We start from the raw sequence: 22,347 nt of genomic DNA, 5'->3' as shown, positions 1-22,347 counted from the left end.
ATTGTTCGGCGATTTTTATTTCATAGGAAATTAGAGAAAAGGTCAGGCACGTGTAACCTGTCCCCAAAAGTAGGATTGTGTTTTCGATAAGATTTTTTTTAGAAAAAAATGTGTATTAGATACAACAAAAAAAAGGGGGGATTCCCCAACCCTGGTGTCTTATTCCCAGTCCAGGCATATCAGTATGTTCATATATCTCCGTTGTAGTATAACTGAAAATAATGCATCCAAGCAAGTTTGATATAGTACTTTTTTCCGAATGCGTCCATAAGGTAAATGGGGGTAAATCATCAATTTCACTTTGATTTCAGGCTTATTTCTCACAATTAACATGTATACGCTATTGTTCTGGAATCACTCCTATAGACATTTGTTTAAAGCAATCACATTCTCTCTGGTTTTCTCTATGCCATCTCTAAATATAAATCACGATCTCCAATTCTCAAAACGTCCATTGCATACGCGCGTGTGTTATCCGACACCGCGTGTGTTATCCGACACCTCATCCGGGACACTTTCCGCGTCACATGACACTTTGATTGATATCGAAGGTTTGCGCATCTGCAGACGGATGGCCGGACGAATAGAGATTTTTAACTATTCGTCCGGCTAGCCGGACGAATAGACACTCCGTATAATTAACGCGTACATCGGCGAATGTGAACACCGTCCGGTCAACTTTTTTTGGAGACAAACTTTTTTTTTCACTATAAAGTTTATATTGTCGTATCCAATATTTATTATTCTCACAGATTCCTGAATTTCATGATAAAATATTGTAAAACAAAAGAGATATCAACACTTGTCGTCGACCAGTTGAATATATATATAGCGTATATCGGCGAGGGTGAATACCGTCCGGTCAACTTTTTTTGTAGATTTGTTTTCTTTTTTACCCTAAAGTTTATATTTTCGTGTAATATATTATTCAATCTCACAGGTTCCTGAGTTTCATGGACAAATATTGTAAAACAAAAGAGATATTAACACTTGTCGTCGACCATTTCAATATATATATAGCGTATATCGGCGAGGGTGAATACCGTCAGGTCAACTTTTTTTTGAGAAAAACACGTTTTTTTGCAATCAAGTTTATATTTTCGTATAATATATTTATAAATCTCACAGATTCCTGAGTTTCATGGACAAATATTGTAAAACAAAAGTGATATTAACACTTGTCGTCAACCAGTTGAATATATATTTAGCGTATATTGGCGAGTGTGAATACCGTCCGGTCAACTTTTTTTGCTCAAAAATAAATATTTTTCCTCTTTTTTTTTTATATTCATAAAATATAGTTTAATATCTTTCAGGTTTACAAATATTAAACAAATCTATCGGATAACAAAAAGGTTATGACTATTTATATGTCGTCCGGTCAACCGTCCTGTCACTATCCGGGCAATCGTCCTGTCATTAGTGCAACCCTGAAAATACTAAATACGAAACGTTGCCGGTGCTCGGAAATCTTCTTGTCCGCTTCCTACCTCGTCCCGATATTAGAAATATCATAAACAAACATGGCGGGATGGAAGGAAGTTTTTGAAATATTTTGTCAACAAAGCACCTTAACTGTTATAGTGTTGATATATTTTGTCATATGTATAATAACATATTTTGCCTTCATTTGGAGGAAAGTAAAAATCCCTAAATTTCCACGCAAAATACTGCTGATCACAGCTCACCCAGACGATGAGTGCATGTTCTTCTCACCAACAGTCCAAGCAGAAACTTCTAAAGGAAATTTTGTATATGTGCTGTGTTTATCAAAAGGTTAATGATACTCAAACGACTTTATAATAGCTTTTTGCTATTTGGAAATTTGCACCCATTGAATCCGTGTCCGTGTGCCAAAACACACGGTGGCGCCTATTCACTTGCACCCCATTAACGTGGGTATCAAATCTGTTCGCACCCAATACACTTTCCCACTCTACATGTTCGCACAATCCCACCTTTAGTCCGTTCGCACCCTACACGTTTGCACCCAATTTAAAGCAAATTCTAGTTGAATATTTAGAAAATCATGATTGTTGTTTAAATTGCTTTGATGTAATTAATACTGCATGTATTAAGCTTGGTATGATTAAAAAATTGAAGATTTTAAACGAAAAACACAAAAGACAATTGTTTTTACTATGTCAGCTTGAAAAAAACACTTTGTCAGAATCTCACTTTCTTTACAAAAATCATTTGTGACATTTGAAACAATGAAATGAAGTTATAGCAATACACTAACCAAAACATGATTAAGAGTTATTAAACACAACCAAAAAAAAATGTTGACAGAATCTCATTTAAACAGAAACTGATTATTTATTTTTTTCAACAATGCACAATCCAAAACATGATTAAGATTTATTCAACAACAAAAAACGTTGTCTCAATTTATTTTGAGACAATGCATATGACAACAAATTATGCTTAAAGAATACACATTCCAAAATTTGATTACAAAGCCATTCAACACAAAACCAATAAAAAGTTGGGCGCAAACGTGTATGGTGCAAACGTGTAGGGTGCGAAAGTGAAAGGGTGTGAACAAGACTGGGCGCAAAGGCCTGGATTCATTCACATTCTCCCCATTTCACTTTTGCACCCTACACTATCACACCCAAATTCTTTTCATACCCTTTTAATTGGTTTTGTGTTTGATAATTTTATTATCGAGTTTTGGTATTGCTATAAATTTTTATTTTTTCATGGTTTTAAAATGAAGTGTAGTATTCCTGACTTGGGTTTGGGGGACTACAGTATAATAGTAATTACAAAGAAGAGCTTTCAAATTATATCCTTTTTCTTTGAATTGAAACACAAAAATACATGTAATAATCACAACAATCATGGATACAGTTCCAGAAAATACGGATTCGCCATACAGATACGATGCAGTCCGGTAACTCCTCCCACCTAAGGCTTTGATCGTGTATATCTCTTCTTTTTTCATTGTTAATTAAAAAAATTTCATCAAATTTTATTTAAATCTTTTCACTAAAAACTGAATGTTACGTATATTATCTTAGTTCCGCAAAGACATATCTGAAATGATTAGGAAAAACAATCAGACAAATAGGTCACCTGTGTTTTTCACGGAAGTGTGGCGGAAGTGTGGTTTCCGGTAAGTCAGCCCATGTGTAGTAAACATGCATGGAGGGCCGATTTATCACATATTAACGAACTAAAACGTTAGGAAATGATGTTTAAGTGATGGACCAATAAGAAAGGAGTACGAAATATAAACAATTAAAGTCAATATGATAAAGAAGTTGGTGAAAAAGAAGAATATTTCAAAATGTCAAAAAACATTCTTTTTATAATGATCAGAAAATGAAGAAAAGTAAAAATATGATTATACAAAAAGATAAGAATGTCAATAGAATGGTTAATAGTATTCTCATAACAAAATTGCCATCATTCAGTATTCTGAAATGCAGCTTTAAAGACACCATCATTCTTGTCAATGGGTTTAAAGTCTGTGCAGTACACATGTAAATAAAGTGATTTAAATACATGACCAAAATTATTATTTCTGAGTCAATATATTTTATTTTTATTTTTTATAATCGAAAATATATCACAAAAAAAACAAGAAAGCTTACATCAAACTTTCATATATACATATTTCTTAAGGATTCAGGATCTTTAAGATTTTTTTGAATTTGTTATTTTGGCTTTCCATAGTTTTAAAATTGAATTATCTCCCTTTGATTTTGGCATGCCGTAAGCAAATGTTTTTTTTTAAAGTAAAAATACTTTAGCAGAAGAAAATGTTTTGGTAGAGACACACACGGAAGTAAAAGGCAGAGTTATCGGACGGGTGGAGTTATCGGACGGGCAGAATTAGTGGACATGACTGTATTTATAATACAACGAAAGTGAGATTCTGACAACAGGTTTTTTTTTTGTGTTGAATAAATCATGTATTTAATAATGCCTCCAGCTTTTGTTTGTCTTAAATGAAAAATGTATGATTTTAATTTCAGTTCACTTACATGTACAAAATGTATTATATATATTTCAGTGTTAAGTACTATACAATGCATGACGTCCACAATTACACGTTATTTTTGTGGGTATCTGTTATCCATTCTACATGTTCTATAAATGTAATATTTTGTTATTATTGCAATTATGACATGAATGATGTATTGGCAAATAATTTTGATTTTATATTATAGGTAATTACTATAAAATAGGTGACAAGCGTACAAAAGAACTGATAAAAAGCTGTAATATGCTTGGAATTCCTGAAAGAAGTGTACTCCAAGTTGATCATGAGTAAGTACCCTACAACTGGCCTTCTTTACTTTCGGTGTCCCTATACTTTAGAGTAAGAGTTCATTCATGGTTATGGTTAGGTTAGGAGATGTTTTAGGTTAGGGTAAGAGCTAGTGTTAGGTTTAGGTATGGGTTAGTGTAATGTTTCAGGTAAAGTAGAGTTTAGTATAGCTCTATATGGTTTGGGACCCCTAAAGTAAAAGAAGGCCCTACAAGTTTTGATGTGGAATACTTAGAATTCCTTAGTCTTCAGTATTGAAAATAAAAAGTTCTCTATAATCATTTTTGAATCCATAGGTATTCCTGGGTGAAGAATTAATCATGTTACATGTATGCACTTATTTATTTTTAATTTTTCATTGTTTTCAGAAACAGCCTTGCCACATATTGCAAATGTTCCTTCTTAGTTTAATCATATGTACATGTGCGCACTGACCTTTTCACTACTGGGTTCACAGTATCTATGTGAAAGTACAAAGTTTGATCTATCTTTCATTGTCTTTTCCATCAAGTAGACTAGACATTCCCACTTACATGTAATATTGGTTTCAAAGCCATAAATTTCTATACATATTTCATTGTGTTTTCCAGAAAGTTACCAGATAGTCCTAGTATAGACTGGGATCCAAAGGTTTTACAGAAAGAAATAATAGCCGTTATATATGGACTACAACCTAACAAGGTAAAGTTATGAAGTTTGGGAGATTTACATTATTCAAATGTCATACTGTATAACTCACTATGTAAAAACTTGAATCTGAAAAAAATAATGGATGTGTAAGAGAGAGCAAACGACCTATTGTTGCAAATAGGATGTGGACAAAGATCATAATTTTGTCAAAATAGGCCACTCAGTCGGCAATAGAAAACTCACCAAAATAGAAACAGTCTGCATACCAATTTTATTAATTTCCATTTTACCAAAAGTTGTTTGATAAATATTGCTTCAGGATACATTTTCCCTATTCTGTATTTGTTTAAAAAATTGGATGGCAAAACGTTGGCAAGAACCATGAATGATGATTGTTATATATTTTCAGGTCATCACATTTGACAGGAATGGTGTTAGTGGGCACAGAAACCACACAGCTCTTTATCACTGTATACAGTAAGTTATTATTGTTTATCTTAAAGCCCTTTTAAACTTATTCTGTTATAAATATATATAAAAAAAATATTGGCAAAATAAAATTTTGCGGGACACGAAAACTTACCTTTTTTTGAGTAGCAGTTTCACATATAAGGATTAAGCAGTTGTTGCAGGGCTTAAATAATGTACTAACTACATTTGTTCTGTTTTTAAGCCCCATTTATGGGCAATATGTTTTCTGGTCTGTGCTTCTGTCTGTTCGTTCTTTCGTTCCTGTCCCGCATTGGGTTAAAGTTTTTGGTAGAGGTAGTTTTTGATGAAGTTGGAGTCCAATCAACTTAAAACTTAGTAAGCATGTTCCTAACATAGAAAATGATAGTGCTGATGTGGCATCCGTGTTCTTGGGACACATTCTTGTTAACTGAGTTTTTCATTGGAAATCTGGTTACATTTGTTCTATAAAAACATTGCATTTCATTTCAATGCAATAATTTGTGAACTGTTCAACCAAAGTTTTTCAAATTCAATATGTTGTTACTGGTACTCACAGCAAAATTGAGGTCAAGTTCTAAATTGACAATTATCTCTTTTCACAGCTTAATTGTTAATCCATTTCATGATTTTTTAACATTTTGTCTGCTAAAATCTGAAACAGGTTTTTTATCCATGTATGTGGAATATATTTGAGAATGATAAAGAATTTTGTTCCATTGATTTATTTTCCACAGAATGCAATCTATTGGTTTAGAAACTTTCATGAAAATCATACGCTTCCTGAATTTCTTTTTAACGCCTGCATATCTGAAGCTTATTCTTAGCTACTCACTTTCACCGAAATACATATGATTGACCAGATATATTATTGTATAAACCAAGAATTTGCGATCTTAAATTTTTTTTCTATTTTAGGGATATATGTGGGAAAAATAGAATGCCTAGACGTAAGTATTACTACATATAAATGAGATGCAAAAGTTACCAAAGGGTTAGTCAAAGTGTTAAGTAAAAAAATAAATGGACAATGCCATGGCAAAAACAAAATAAAAGATAAACAACAGTACACAAAATACAACATAGAAAATCAAGACTGAAGAACACAAACCTCACAAAAAACTGAGGGTGATCTCAGGTGCTCCAGAAGGCAGATTATAGCACCTGTAGTGTTGCTTTTGTAAGTACATACTCAATGATAAGTCTTATTTGTGGTGTCACATCTGAGGAAAAGAGGAGGGAATTGTGTTAAAAATGGGAAAATATCTGTCATCTTCTGTGAAACAGATGTTTCATAATGGTCAACAAACATGTGATGGCGTTTATATAAGAGTGGATTGTCTTTATCCCACAATTCTATAAATCTTATTCATGTATGTGACTTTTTGACTCATCCCCAATTTTCTTTCTCAATTTTATTGTATTTTTGATTCTTTATCATTTGTAGGATCAACTTTGATATATATATACTGTTCTCTGCTACATTTCTCTAAAAAAAACCATTCAACAACATATTTCTATGCCTTTGTTCTAGATACCAGAGTATTTGTGTTAAAGACTACTTCCATTTTAAGAAAGTATTTATCCATATTAGACCTGCCTTTAGCTTATCTTACATCAAAGAGAACATTTGTATCTACTCCACTGAAGACATTCTATGCATGGGTATGTATGCTACTTATACATCATTGTGTGATTCAACCACTAGCAATCTCTTGTTCAGTGAATATTAGAGTAAACTACACTTTGTCCTTGTTTTGAGTTTGATGTAAAGATTGTCATATAGTTTCCTAACAGTTTAATTTGATGTTTTACCTGTTGCAAAAAGTGAAGCAGAAACTGACCTTTACTGAGTTCATTCCTTTTTACTTCTAATATAATAAAAGTATGGCAAGCATTTTTAAAAGATTCTTTAACCAAACAGTCTTCCACAATAAAATATTTAACTGAAACAGAAACTACAGACATACAATACCAAATTCTCCTATTACTTCATGAAAAGCTTTACAAATTGATACGTCCTGCAACAGAATGATGGGTGGGTGGCATTTTGTTTTCCCTTGCCCATCCATCAAAGGGAACATGATTTGTCCAGCTAACACCTCCTTTGGTTTTTAAGTTATTTTTTAAGAATTTTTTAATTCCAAGACAATGTATGTTCATTTTGTCTGTATCCCTTAAATTGTTATCATATTATCATTATTATATAAGAAAGAGTCAATAAAAAATTATGTCTGTAATTTACTATTTTAGAATGTGATTTGTTTATTTCAGAGAGCCATGTTTGCACACAGAAGTCAGTTAATGTGGTTTAGAATTCTGTATCTGATGTTCTCAAATTACATGTTTGTTAATTCACTCCAAGAAGTCTGTCACCATGGAGATTGTTAAACAGACAATTTTAACCATAGCTGCAAAATAGCAATGTTTTCACAGACTAGCTACGAGATGTTTTCCAAGATATTAGCTGCTAGAAAGCCATGTTTTCACAGATATTAGCTGCAAAACTGCCATGTTTTCACAGATATTAGCTGCAAAAAAGCCATGTTTTCACAGATATTAGCTGCAAAAAAGCCATGTTTTCACAGATATTGGCTTATGTTGTTTTGATTATTATTCTGCTCTATGCTACATATTTGTTAATGCCTTTAAACAGTTTGTGATGCTGGAAAGTGTTATACATAGGTTTTGCAGTCATGTTTTTTATGTTAGCAGTTTGAAGATGTTTGTAAGTTTGTTAGGTAGGGCAAACCTAAAAGTGTACTCTTGGGCAAAAAGTATAAAAAATGTTATTGGTTACATTATTCATATATACAAATATGACTGTTTCTAAACCCTTAATTGTAAATTAGATGTTTATACTTTTAGCTAAAAAGGAAATCAGGGATAAGTGTATCTTTTCAATAAATCCTTTGTTCAGTGCAATACACTTGTTAATTTTGATGGTCTTTGACTTTAGGACTTATTTTTTACATCTTTTGTGACCATTTAGATTTCATAGTTCATGTGCAATATAATTGTTTAAAAGATAAGTCATTCCTCTTTATATACATATTTTCATTTCTCTCTTATTGAAGCTATTGTGTTGATGTATTTGGTTGATGTCTTTAATATTTAATGATTCAGATTTTTAATGTATTAGTACTGCATGCCCATTTGGTATAAAAAGACTATATGTCTTTTGTTGTTTTTCTGTGTTTTTTGGATGTTGACTTGTTTCATCCACATATATCTCTGACATCCTCTTATTCTATTTGAATATATTTTAATAAATTTTCCATCAGTATTAGTTTATTTACATATGTTTAAATCAAAACCCACTCATGTCAAAATTGATCATGTTGATTGTAGCTCTTTAAGTTATTTGAAATGTGTTATTGATGTTTTAAACCAATTATTTGTTTTGTCACAAATATTGTTACTAACTTGTATGCAGTTAAGGAATACAAGATGTTTTTCATGACATTTGTTAAAAACCCTTATCATCTTGATTAATTTTTTCATTTTCTTGTACATTTTTGTGTACTTGGTACAATATTTTTGCTGATGTGGCATTAATCTCTTATTAATCAATTTATTATTGCTATAAGCAAAAGATATTTTGGTTGTGATTTTTCTCCATTATGATTGATATTTGATACATGTGCAGCACTAGAAACTATATAATCATGCTAAACCAGGAAACTTTGTTCAAAATGTATGAAAAGTCAAAGATTCTAAAAATGGATGTTTTAAATTATTCTGACTGTTATGTCAGTGAGACATTTATGTGTCCACACTTTTAAATACTTAATTCACAAATAATTTTTACTGCATTTTAATGTGTCCCAATTGTTGTGTGAATGAAATGTTTTGTATTCACACGTTTTCATCATCACAACATTTTATTGTCATATATTTTATCTGAGATAGATATTTCTTTGTGCTTTCTATGATTACCAACTACAGCATTTTTTATAATTTTGTGCATGAGTTAAATGAGCTATTTAACCATCATTCTATGATCTCTGTTTTTATAAAACTTGTGTTACTTTTACTTTTATCAAATACAGTTTTCATTTTCATTTATGAAGACTTCATATGAAAAAATAATAGTTCATTTTTTGGCGAATTTTATTTATGTTTCACCCTTAGAAATATTGTGATCCATGAAATACATATTGGCGAATGATCGTGAATTTTGAAAATTTGAAATGTACTTAATATAAACTATAAATATTGATACCTTAAAAAGCCTTTCATTTCTAAATTTTTTATATCCCTTGTTATTTTTCAACTTTTTATATAACACTAGAATTAAAGAGAGAAAAATATCACATACTTTGAAGGGGAGGTAATCGATCTTCTCGTTTAACTTTTTTTGTGTTGATTCTTTTTATTATTATAGTCCTATGAATATTTTCTTCAGTAGTTGGTATAATTTATTCAACTATCTAAGATAATATTAAATTTATAAGCTAAATTAAAATGTTGATTAGTTCAAGGGAAAAAGCACAAGTAAGTCACAATGCTTTGCAAAGGGAAATAACTCCAATGTCAATCAAAAATCCATATACCTACCTCTGTTGAAAGCAGTTCAGTTATATTTTAACTTCTTATATATTAGTAGTGCATGGAATTTAATATTTAATACTCAAAACATCAATTATGATATCTGGTTGTGGTTATATTGTCAGGTAATGGTAATTCTTCTATGTTTTCTAAAATGTTGGAAAGCTTAACAAATTAGTATTCTATCTATCCACATGTATGTTTTAAAAAAACCCATATTTTTCTGACCTAATGTTACATTTGTATATACATTTTTTGGCATAATGTATTGCAACCTTTGTTGCTGTCGATGAAATATATTGTGAACACAGATATTAATATATCTTTGCCGAGAAACTTCATTATACTTTATAATAAATAATTAAAATAATTGAGCATCGTAAAATATTTTCTTATTATGAAGAGATGTAAAAACAGGTGTCTACTTTGTTTTGCAGCCATTTCCTAATAAAATAAAAGAGCATATGATGAAAGAATTCAATACATATCAATCAACCTTTTAATTTTTTTTTACAAATTTATGTAATTACAATTTTAATTTATTTATTTATCATATATCTTAAGTCATTATAATTAATATATAATTTTATATGTAATTTTTGCTTAAATAAATTTTTAAAACAATTATTTCTTGTAGTATTGCAGGTGCTATTTATTTCACATTATACCAAGGCATGAATAGGTATAGGAAGATGTGGTATGAGTGCCAATAAGACAACGCTCCACTCAAGTCACAATTAGTAAAACTAAACCATTTTAGGTCAAAGTACATTCTTTAAAAATATCGCGATTACATACCCGGGATATCGATGTGCCATATTTTGACTATCACAATCCTGCAACTAGACCAATATTCATTGACAATAATGCTAAGCCACACAGAGCATGCATTGTTTCAGATTATTTACGCAAGGAGGTAACTGACACTATTCCTTGGCCACCCATGTCACCACCGGATATGAATCCCATTGAGTATGTCTGGGATGATATTGGTCGAAAAATCAACAACAGGATTCCTGCTAGTAAGAATTTACAGGAATTACGAGCAGCCTTGATTGAAGAATGGCAACGAGTTCTTGTTAGAACATTACAACGCTTAGTTCAAAGCATGAGACGACGTGTAAATGAACTTGTCCAGAAGCGTGAAGGATACACTCGCTAGTGACCTAAATTTTTTATTTAATGTATTCAAAAATTGTCTCTTTCGAGTTTTAAAAAGAAATTTTTATATAGTGCAAAGCAAATTTTCAAAAAGGTCCGTATAAGTTGAAACTTTATTTTGTATTTTATTTTGCCATTTTACAACCATTTGCCCAAAATGAAATAGTACAAAATTCAATCACGAAAACAGTCCAAACTTTCACTTTTTAATTAATATTATATATGTTATCTTATAAAAACACAAATTTAGTTCATAGTATCGGTATTTCGATAAGTTATGAATTCAGTAAAAAACGATTCTAGAAAATTATCAGGTGTTGCTTAACTTTTGGCGAGGTGTATAGTTGTCAGACTGATATGTACTGATAGTAATGAAACTTTATACAACATATCATTGATTCTACCACAAGTAGTTCCTATCAAACTAACTTAAGGAGAACACTTTACATTTAGTAATGGTAATTATTGAAAGTCACTGGACATGATCTCTGTAATTGTATGAAAAGTCAAATTAAGTGCCATGATTTTGATAAATAACTACATATAAAATATATCATTTAATCAGCTGACACATACATATTGCACATTTTATGTTTATAGCATCAAAACAAATTATTAAAATAATCTATCAAAATACACTACAGTCAAACCTACAATTATAGGTCACCCTAGGGACAGATATGATGTTCAAAATAGATAGGTATAACATATACTACAGTGGCACAGAAAAGGATAACCTAAGTCACCTGATGAGACAAACTTTTACTTCATAGAGGTGACCTTCATAGCAGGTTTGACTGTAAGCATACTGTAGAATCATTATTATTCATAGGTATCACATTTTGGTGGACTTCCTGGTCAAGGATTAAGTACATGTTATATTCAAGGAAGCATAAATTCTATATAGGATTTTATGCAGACTTCACAAAATCAGTGAAATATCAAAAAAAAACAGGATGTTTAGTCAATCCACAAATAAAATAATTCATAGTACATTGTCAGCAAAATAAAGTTGCTTTATAATCAGGTGAGCTTTTCTCCTATTTTTATTGAGAACAAATATACTTGATATCTAACATTTATATTGGTACCTTCCAACTTAACATCCCTGGTCAAATGTTTAGTTTTTAACCTGTTAATGCAAGGAGACAATATTTGTAATCACAGGAATTTTTCTTGCTTAAATTACAGGTGTATCATTATTTTTAGTCATTTGAGGTGGTACCCAACACCTTAACTAAAATTAATTTGGCTCGTTTAATTTTCTTAAAATTTTGACAAAGTATTTACTTTGACCCTTTGACAAAAATATGAAAATTTCAAAAAATTTGAACCAATCGTTTAATCAGAAAAATTACACTGGTCATATAGCAGTTTGACAGACACCAATTTTGATCATTGAGAAGCTTGATAATCCTTTAACAACACAATGTAATTAAAACGTTTAGCTGAATTTACAGAGTTATCTCCCTGTAGTGTTAGGTACCACCTTAAAATAATATACTGTGGATTCATTATTATTCGTTGGATACCAATTTTCGGTGGTTTCAAGGATACAGGTGAACCACAAATTTAAATATTCATAGAATATCAAATTTTATATATGCTCCTATGCAAAACAAAGAAATCAAATATCCAAGAAAGTGCAAGATTTCCTCCGTCGACAAAAATTGGTACCCACGAAAATAAATAAATCCACAGTATAAGAAGAATATGGATTCATTTGTAATTTTTTTGCCTATTGAAAAGAACTGGTTTATATTTATTGTCCAAGAATCAAACCTAGCTTGGCAGATTTCTGATAAATTTACAATTTTAGGTAATTATCTTCAATTGCAATGTACTGTTCCATTCAATAAACATATTTACACTTTTGGTATTTTGCTGAATTGTGTCTCCAAATAACCTTAGATCGCCTCCAATAACCTTCTGACATCAAGCAAAATCACAACCTGTGTGATTTCACGTAATGGCGGATAAATTTGCATACAAGTGTAAATACGTCTATAAATAACTGTCAACTGTTTTTATAGATACTGATATTTCCAGCAGTTGAAGTTTTGATAGAGGTTTGTTTATACTGAGACTTATTATGGTATGAATTTGACATTTCAAAAAACATAATTTGACTTCTAAAAGTTTTATAAAAAAAAATATTGACTTGAAGTTTTATAAATTGACTGAAATGAGTGAATAAATTGGTTTTGTATATTATAAAAAAAGTCCAATCAAAAGATATTTTAGAAGTATACAAACACACACATTATCAAAACAAAACATGAACAGATATGTATTATTTTTTTACATACAAATTACTGGTATCAAATACCTCAACTGGATAATTCAAACATAAACCTGAAATTGATAAATGATTGAATATAATATATGTACACTACAAATTATGGCAAATTATTATATATTTCACTAACGAAATCACAGTATTACATGATCATATCATTTTATAGAATTTATAAATTTCATTTTTTTCCCCAGCAAAAGCATGAGTTTAAGAACATATATATAGAGCACCAGTCTGTCGTTTCTCGTACAGAATGAATAAGATAATATTCATTTCTATTATTCTATTTCTAAAAAGATAATCTTAAGCTAATTTAAAAGCAAGTTGTATGCATGTCATCTAATATCTTAATATTTTTTTGTATTAAAATAGCAGATACATGGGGATCTACTATCTTTCACTGTTAACTACAAATCTCTTTGAAAGTCTAACCAACTAAATAATAGATCCCAATCTTTACACTGATATAATAACATTGCATATATGTTTCATTAATTTATAATACTTTATTTTCATTAGCTATCTCACAGTATTGTGAAATTAGCATTCATATCATAATGAAATGGATTTTAACATTCATGATGACGGCAGCTCAAACAATAAAGTGCACATGTAAATAAAAGAAAAACTTGATAGAAATCATGTTTTCATGATCCTAGCTGAAAATGTAATTATTAGCATTGAATGCTTCTTTTAGTAATTTCATAGGGTTGTAAAAGCGTTGACCATTCGCATATTTTTAGAATGAAGTGCTTTATACAAAATGTCCTTCGGTCAACACTTTTATACCCTAATAGATTTACAAAAAGAAGCATTCGATTCTTTAATACAGATATAGTAACAAATATTTGGTCAACAAATTATAGTCATCATAACAAAAGTCTGTAACAAAAATCACTGCATAAAAATCTACTACACTAGATCAATCATCAACTTAATGTTGGATCAAAGTCTTTCCCTGTCCACTGATCTGGTACTGGCAAGAAATATCTAGTCATGGCTGACAGGAAACGACTTTTATAGATCTCAGGGGAGACAACTGTTGGCAGCTTACCTTAATTTTAAAGAATTACAATTAATATATATTCAAAACATGATTTACAGACTTTTTAATGTGATGAGATAACATATTAATCAATGTGTATGTCATTTGAAACCAACATAATAGTTATTGGGATGCACAAAAGTAGTTACATTAATGATGTTTAAATTTTAAGTGAGGTTACATTATCACCTTCAGGACCTCTATGTTTCAAGTCAGAGCTTACTGCTTTTTTAAGTATTTACTACTCAAGGGAAGTAATCCTGTCACATTTTCTTGATGGAGAGTTGTCTCATTGGCAATTATACCACATCTCCCTTACACACTATGACAATATTTTTACATTAGTGTAAAATCTTGAGGATTTTTTCCACAGTATATAGATTCAAGCTACTACTGTAATTTTAGTAAAAATAGTTTTTTGATAGCATGTAAGGGAATATTTAGCCAAAAAATGTATAATACAAACCTCCAGCAGATTTCAAGATGGTTTCTAATTTCTTGTCCCATGTAAATGTTCTTATATAATCTAAAATGTATATAAATAGAATCTTAATCAACAAGAATATGCAGGAACACTCTGTAGATCCAGTAACATTCAGCAAACTGAAATCATAGAAGCTTGAACAAGTGTACAGAAAATAAGAGTTACGACAAGATACAGTACTAGTTGTTTGAGAAGAAAGTAAATTAAAAAAAAATAATTTAAGACATAATAATAACAACCAGAGCTATTATTTCTATGCTCAACAAATTCACAACTATGTCAGCAGAAAGTGAGGACATTGAAAACAGTTTTTGTGAACTTTGTACGTAAAGATGTACCACCAAAATAAATATTTAGTGAAGTATAAATCTCACATAGGATTGAATGCAAACTGGCAAAAACAGAAAATCAAGTTTCAACAAAATTATAATTTTTCTTTAATTCAAGAAAAAAAATTAATCCACAGCATCTCCCAAAAACTAGTTTTTAGAAGAACTTCTATACATACCTATAATACCAAGAACCAGTTCATTACTGTTTTCATCCAGTCCTACCAGTAAAGAGTAATCCATGACAAGATTTGCTGCTAAGAATTGTGAATCTCTACTGATAACATTCATAAGTAATGTCTTAGAATGTGGATAGATGTACAGTGGTGACTCTATGCTTACTGCAAAATAAATGTTTATTTATTATTTTGTTCATTTGGTTTAATTTCACTTGCAATTTGAATGAAAACAAGAAAGAATTACTTTATTTACAAATATCTAATAGATTCATTGAGACGAATATGAGATTTCTGTTCTCAAAACAGTTAAATCATATAAATATCAATGTTTCTCTAAATATCTTTTTTATTTAATGTGGACATACTTTCTATTTTTTTTTTTTTCAATATTCCACAAAAATGTTGAGTTTTCGTTGAGATGTTATCAGACATTGTCACTTTTTTTATTGACTAAAACGTAAAATTAGAGGACTGACTAGAATAAATATGAGTTAACTTTTGAATTTTAAATAAGGTGGTACCCATCACGTTCACTTAAATTAATTTGGCTCGTTTAAATTTCATAAAATTTTGAATTTGTCCCTTTGACAAAAATATAAAAATTTCAAATAATTTGAACCAACCGTTTTTTTCAGAAAAATTACACTGGTTATATAGCAGTTTGACAAATACTAATTGTGATCATTTAGAAGCTTAATATTCCCTTAACAACATAACGTAATTTAAACGTTTAGCTGATTTTACAGAGTTATCTCCCTGTAGTGTTAGGTACCACCTTAAAGAGAAAATGAGATCAAGTAAACTAAGTGTTAATCATTTTCCTTTAACCATTTTGTAAATTAACTTATACTTGTATATTTGTAGCTGTAACATATCTCACAGTTGTATTTCTCTTTTTTCATAAACAGTAACTTACAATTTAATAAATTAGTATCCAGTAGAACCTGTTCTTCATCTCTCTTCCCTGATGTACTAGCTAATCTATTTCTCTCAGAACCTTTCAAATCAAATGTCTGGTAAAATAAAAAAAAATCCATTATACATAAATTTATATTTATAAAATTTGATTGACAGAAATTAAATGGTGAACAACTTATCACTCTTTGATTGATTATCCACCCAAATTGAGAATTATGACTAGTATTGTGCCACTAGATAGTTTCAGAGAAGCACATATATAAACCAATCCATGTTTAAACTGACACCTATTGTATCTCAGATAATGTTTTATCTTTAGTATTTTAATTGGTGTAAAAGTGAATGTGTGACAGGATTGCTTCCCTTAGTTTATGTGGTAGATACTTAGTTAGCCGTAATCAATTGAGCTAAAGAAGTCCTTTTTAAGCTTAGTTGGTATATGCGCTGCCTTGTAACACAGAGGTCCCGGGATTGAGTCCCAGTGGAGACAAAGATGCATTAGTAAGAAGAAGAATGCTCTCAGGTCCCAAGTGCCTGTGTAATTTAAATCCTCCAGAGTTCAGTTTAGACAGAATTTTCTGATACTTTAGACAACAAAAATTAGGTGGTTTAAAATTATTTTTACTTACCGAAACTGAAAATAACATTAAAGAAAATTATTTGACTTTTTTTCCCCAAAAAATTCAATTTATTTGGACATTGATTTTGTTTGTTAGTATATTTGTTAAGTCTGATTTGTACCTGCGATATTTTCCTCTGATAGAATAAGTTTTCCATGACTAACAAATCTTGTCTCATTCCAGCATTGGTGTGTGTATTCCTAAAGCCTATTCTGTACACTCCAACAATCTTACCTAAAGCTGTGGGTTTCTGAAAAATACAACTTCTACTTTTATCTTTAGTTTTTGGGTGTATGAGATATCAGGATACACGTTCTTAACATTGCAATACTGTCCTAGTCACATTATTCATATACATCAGTGATCCATCCAGAAATGTTCATAAGAGGTGGCCTGCTCCAGTCATGCCTCAGTGATTCCTTAAATAATCTACCAAATTTTTTTAACAAAAGGATGGAAAACCTTCTTAGTCTGTCTCTGTTAATATAAACCTTGCAATAATTTCTGTATTTACAATTCTCAAATAAATTGTTGTTGATAATTTCACATAAGTAATATTTCGACATGAGTTTACATCGACTGACAAGAAGGCTCTGGGTACAAAAATCTTAGAAGTTGATTACACAAAAAGATAATCATTCACTCCTGCTTGCCCCCAAGTATTTGTCTTTAACACCACACAAACTGACCTGTTCAACATATGATTTGTTCATATAGGTAAAATACTCTGGTCCAAATTTTTCAAAAACATCAATTTCTGCTCCAGACATCTGTTTCAGTATAAATCTCTGATCTGAAAATACATCAATGTCATAATTTAAAAAGATGACAAACTATGTCTTTTTATTTTAAATTGATTAGAAAAAAATTCTATTTGATGCACTATTAAAGAGAACCTTTCCCAGATTGGGGAGGGTTAAGTGCTCACAAACATGTGTAACCTCACTACATTCTGTATGTGCTTATCCCAAGTCAGAAGCTTTAAATTAAATTGCTGTTGTTGGTTGGTGTCTATCATATTTGATTTTCATAAATTGTATTGATAGAAATTAAACAGACAGTTTTTTTTTTTTGTATAAATGACACATAAAATTTATATGGTAGCCATAAATTATTTGTTGACCAATTTCAAAGAGCAGATTAGAATGTTGAACTTACCGTCAGTTTTACAGAACTTTGATCCTGATTTACCTCCCTTTGCTTCCCACATTTTACATCTACTTAATGATCTGATAAACCTGGAAAAGATTGTAATAAAATTGAGAATGGAAATGGGGAATGCGTCAAAGAGACAACAACCCGACCATAGAAAAAAACAACAGCAGAAGGTCACCAACAGGTCCTTTAGTTGTCCCCATAACAAATATATACTAGTTCAGTGATAATGAACGCCATACTAATTTCCAAATTGTACACAAGAAACTAAAATTAAAATAATACAAGACTAACAAAGGCCAGAGGCTCCTGGCTTGGGACAGGCTCAAAAATGCAGCGGGGTTAAACATGTATGAGATCTCAACCCTCCCCCTATACCTCTAGCCAATGTAGAAAAGTAAACGCACAACAATACGCACATTTAAATTTCAGTTCAAGAGAAGTCAGAGTCTGATGTCAGAAGATGTAACCAAAGAAAATAAAAAAAATAACAATAATACATAAATAACAACAGACTATTAGCAGTTAACTGACATGCAAGCTCCAGACTTCAATTAAACTGATTGAAAGATTATGATTTCATCATATGAATATCAGGCACAATCCTTCCCGTATGAGACTCCGTATGAGAGGTGATGTTTTTGATTTATACATTGAAATAGAGCAGTACATAACATTGCTATACACTATAACAGTAGGTATAATGAAATAAATGAGAAATGTGTCCTTAGGACACAGATGATGCCCCAGATTGCATATCATGTAAAGTTGAAAAAGGACAAAACTGAAGAACTTTAAAAGTGATGCTACACAAATTTGTACTTGATCTGAGTTTTGTGGTAATAACTTTGTGTATAAGTTTCATAACATTTGGTTGAGGCAAACTAAAGTAAGAGAACAGAAACGAAAAATTCACCAATTTTTCCATTTCTAATGGGTATAACTCTAGAACATTTAAAGTGACACCACCAATATTTAAACTTGATCTGTGTTTTGTGGTAATAAGCATTTTGTATAAGTTTCATAACATTTGGTGGAAGCAAATTCCAGTTAGAGAACGGAAACCAACTTTTGGACATACGGACAGACAGACATAGGTACAGAAAGACAAGGGTAAAACTTAATGCTCCCTCTGCTACGGGGAGGCATAAAAATATTTGTAAATTGTTTTGTTATTAATTAGGCCCAGTACGTTTCTGCATTGAAACTGTTTCTTAATTTTTTTATGTTGGGGTCTTTTGTAGCCAACCATATGGTATTTGTTTTTCTCATTTTTGAAGGCCATATAGTTGCCTATAATTGCTTACAACCACTTCATTTGAACTTTGGTGGATAGTTTTCTCATTGGCAATCATACCACATCTCCTTTAATCAGCAATTATCATAAAACTAGCTTAGTCATATTCTTTTATTAGTTTTGATAAAATGAATATAAATCATTTAGACACCAAAGAAAGAACGTCAGCCGTGGTATAGTGGTTAGTGCATCGGACTACTAACACAAAGGTTCCTGGTTCGATTCCTGTTCCGGGATGAAAATTTCGGTAACTGAATTTTCGGTTCTCCCTTGACACCGTTTGCGGGTATGGTCTTGAGTAAACGATGATAGTCCGTCAGAAGGGGATGATAAATGGCTGACCCATGTTAAGAGAGAGACTTGCACGTTAAAGACACCCTTGTAGATTTTGAAAAAGAGTAGGCTAATGCCGCTACAAGGCAGCACTCGCACCCGCAAAGTGGAAAGAGATTAATATAAGTTACAAAACTTGTTTCCCAATCCACTATAAATAAATATGTTTAAACTAAAGAAATCAAATAAAAAATTGATCATCTGATAGTGTGGATTCATTATTATTCTTGGGATACCAATTTTTGTGGTTCTTTGATACGAAGTGAACCATAAATTTAAATGTTCAACAAATCACAAATTTGCTATTGGGTTGTAATGTACACATACTTTGACAAAACCACAAAAGCAAATAACCATGAAAATGCAAAAGTTCCTCAATCCATGAAAAAAGATACCCACGATAATAACTGAATCCACAGTAGAAGCAATAATAATGACATGACCCCAGGGTTCTCGCTAAGGATTTTTGAAGGCGAATCCAGGAACTCATCATTTTTATGCCCCACCTACGATAGTAGAGGGGCATTATGTTTTCTGGTCTGTGCCTCCGTTTGTCCGTTCATCCGTTCGTCAGTTCGTTCGTTCGTCCGTTCGTTCGTCCGTCTGTGCGTCCGTTCGCTTCAGGTTAAAGTTTTTGGTCAAGGTAGTTTTTGATGAAGCTGAAGTCCAATTAACTTGAAACTTAATACACATGTTCCCCATGATATGATCTTTCTAATTTTAATGCCAAATTATAGTTTTGACCCCAATTTCATAGTCCACTGAACATAGAAAATGATAGTGCAAAGTTCAGGTTAAAGTTTTTTGTCAAGGTAGTTTTTGATGAAGCTGAAGTCCAATCAACTTGAAACTTAATACACATGTTCCCTATGATATGATCTTTCTAATTTTAATTCCAAATTAAAGTTTTGACCCCAATTTCACGGTCCACTGAACATAGAAAATGATAGTGCGAGTGGGGCATCCGTGTACTATGGACACATTCTTGTTAGGTATGATGAGTCCAACAGCAAGAAGAAAATATTTTTTTGCAATATAAAGTAATATTTTAGTCTCCATTTCCTAACAGAGCAATGAAATCAAATCAAATTCAGATCACTTTTAAACTTTTGCTATAAAATGATGATATTTGTGTTAAACTGTGTTCAGTTTATACAAAATATTTCAATCTTGATGCATCTGTGGACTCACCAGTTTTGAAAATGGTGAGTCCAGACAGACTTTGATGAGTCCAGGACTCATGGACTGGCCTTAGTGAGAACCCTGGACCCTAGATAAATTCTACTTACATCTCCTCTCCAGCAGGGAAGATAAGCTTACGTAGCTTTCTAAAATGTTCAGCAAAGTAGATCTTACAATAAAACTTGGCCATATGGTCAGAATATTCTGAAATAGATAAAAGAATTTAAAAATACTAAAATAAAATTATTCATACTTCTCTTCCATAGTATTAGTTTTTACAAATATTCAAGATTTAGTGTATCTAGTTTTTCATGAACTGTTGTTTATCTTTTCATCTGTTTCTTTTTGCCATGGTGTTGCCTTTTTTCTTCAAGCAGATTTTGATTTCATCTTGGTATTTTCTCCCATTTTTTACCAACTTGAGAAAAGTTAGCTGGTATTCATTTTGTCCTCAATTTTTGTTTTTCAAACCTTTACAACTGATACTCTGTAAGTTCGTGAAGACTGGACATTAAACAAATGAAAATCAATCACATATTATCCATAATTCATAGCACCACTTTTATTGGACAAAAACATTGTAACTTCACATAGATTATACACTTACGTAATTCAATATGAGGTCCAGCAGCCGTTTTCCCTGATTTGGTTGATTCTGGTAAACTAGATGATAAAATGGAGAAACCTTCATGCTCATCTATAAGAAACAAAAAAGTTACTAGTAACATAAAATATCTAATCAGTGTTTTATCTATGGTATCTTTATCATCAAAGTAACATAATATATTCAAACCACAATTTTATTTCAGTCAAAATTTAATAATTGGCATCATCTTAAAATCAGTTTAATTGAGGTCTGAAGCTGGCATGTCAGTTAACTGCTAGTAGTCTGTTGTTATTTATGTATTACATGTATTGTCATTTTGCCTAGTTTCTTGTGTTACCTATTCTGACATCAAACTCCGACTTCTTTTGAACAAAGTTTAACTGTGAGTATTGCTGTGGTTTTCTTTATTCTAAATTGGCTAGAGGTAAAAGGGGCTGATTGAGATTTCAAAAACATGTTAACTGGCCACTTTTTTTGCCTTTCCCAAGTCAGGAGCCCTGGCCTTTGTTAGTCTTGTATGTTTTTTTAATTTTAGTTCATTCATATGTCTTGGAGTTTAGCGTGACATCCATTTTCCATTTTTTGTCTTGGGCCAACTGAAGCCTCCCTCAGAGTACAAAATTTCTAGCAATGTTAAAGACACATTGGTGGCCTTGTGCTGTGGTCTGCTCTTTCATTAATAGGTTGTTGTCTCTTTGACAAATTCCCCATTTCCATTCTCAATTTTATCAAAGTATGCGATAGATATAAGACATGAAAATTTTAAAAACATCTTGAATTCCTGGACATAATAGAACACTTTCCATCTAAACATTATCTAAAACA

At 31.2% G+C, this 22,347-nt stretch overlaps 2 protein-coding genes across 3 annotated transcripts in view; one reads left to right on the top strand and one right to left on the bottom strand.

Moving 5' to 3' along the window:
- Positions 1-1,491: 1,491 nt before the first annotated feature.
- LOC143076370 (N-acetylglucosaminyl-phosphatidylinositol de-N-acetylase-like) lies at positions 1,492-10,537 on the top strand. Of its 2 annotated transcripts, none has more exons than XM_076252104.1 (7): positions 1,492-1,776; positions 4,182-4,281; positions 4,873-4,963; positions 5,322-5,389; positions 6,281-6,312; positions 6,897-7,027; positions 7,637-10,537. In XM_076252104.1, the coding sequence occupies exons 1-7, from the start codon at positions 1,524-1,526 to the stop codon at positions 7,751-7,753; spliced, it is 792 nt and encodes a 263-aa protein (XP_076108219.1). In that variant the 5' UTR covers positions 1,492-1,523; the 3' UTR covers positions 7,754-10,537. The 2 variants fall into 2 exon arrangements, with proteins under 2 accessions (XP_076108219.1, XP_076108220.1); XM_076252105.1 differs by lacking the exon at positions 1,492-1,776 and adding an exon at positions 3,709-3,878.
- A 1,081-nt stretch (positions 10,538-11,618) lies between these two features.
- The window catches only part of LOC143074138 (1-phosphatidylinositol 3-phosphate 5-kinase-like), a 49,275-nt gene continuing 38,546 nt past the window's right edge, over positions 11,619-22,347 (bottom strand). The window contains exons 39-47 of the mRNA XM_076249685.1: positions 21,523-21,612; positions 21,023-21,119; positions 18,107-18,186; positions 17,638-17,741; positions 17,070-17,198; positions 16,327-16,423; positions 15,411-15,572; positions 14,885-14,944; positions 11,619-14,427 (exon numbers count right to left, since the gene is read on the bottom strand). Of these exons, the coding sequence (XP_076105800.1) occupies positions 14,303-14,427; positions 14,885-14,944; positions 15,411-15,572; positions 16,327-16,423; positions 17,070-17,198; positions 17,638-17,741; positions 18,107-18,186; positions 21,023-21,119; positions 21,523-21,612 (944 nt within the window). The 3' untranslated portion in view covers positions 11,619-14,302. The remainder of the gene's footprint in view (positions 14,428-14,884; positions 14,945-15,410; positions 15,573-16,326; positions 16,424-17,069; positions 17,199-17,637; positions 17,742-18,106; positions 18,187-21,022; positions 21,120-21,522; positions 21,613-22,347) is intronic.

This window comes from Mytilus galloprovincialis, chromosome 5 (genome assembly GCF_965363235.1).
Source record: "Mytilus galloprovincialis chromosome 5, xbMytGall1.hap1.1, whole genome shotgun sequence".
NCBI classification, from domain to species: Eukaryota; Metazoa; Mollusca; class Bivalvia; order Mytilida; family Mytilidae; genus Mytilus; species Mytilus galloprovincialis.
Note: the sequence above shows the minus strand (reverse complement) of the source record. Positions and strands in the feature narration are given on the sequence as shown.

Coding starts and splice junctions, on each gene's coding strand:
- LOC143076370 (XM_076252104.1), top strand. CDS start 1,524: ATGGCGGGATGGAAGGAAGTTTTTGAAATATTTTGTCAACAAAGCACC. Junction 5,390..6,280: donor GCTCTTTATCACTGTATACA/GTAAGTTATTAT, acceptor TTTCTATTTTAG/GGATATATGTGGGAAAAATA. Junction 6,313..6,896: donor GAAAAATAGAATGCCTAGAC/GTAAGTATTACT, acceptor CCTTTGTTCTAG/ATACCAGAGTATTTGTGTTA.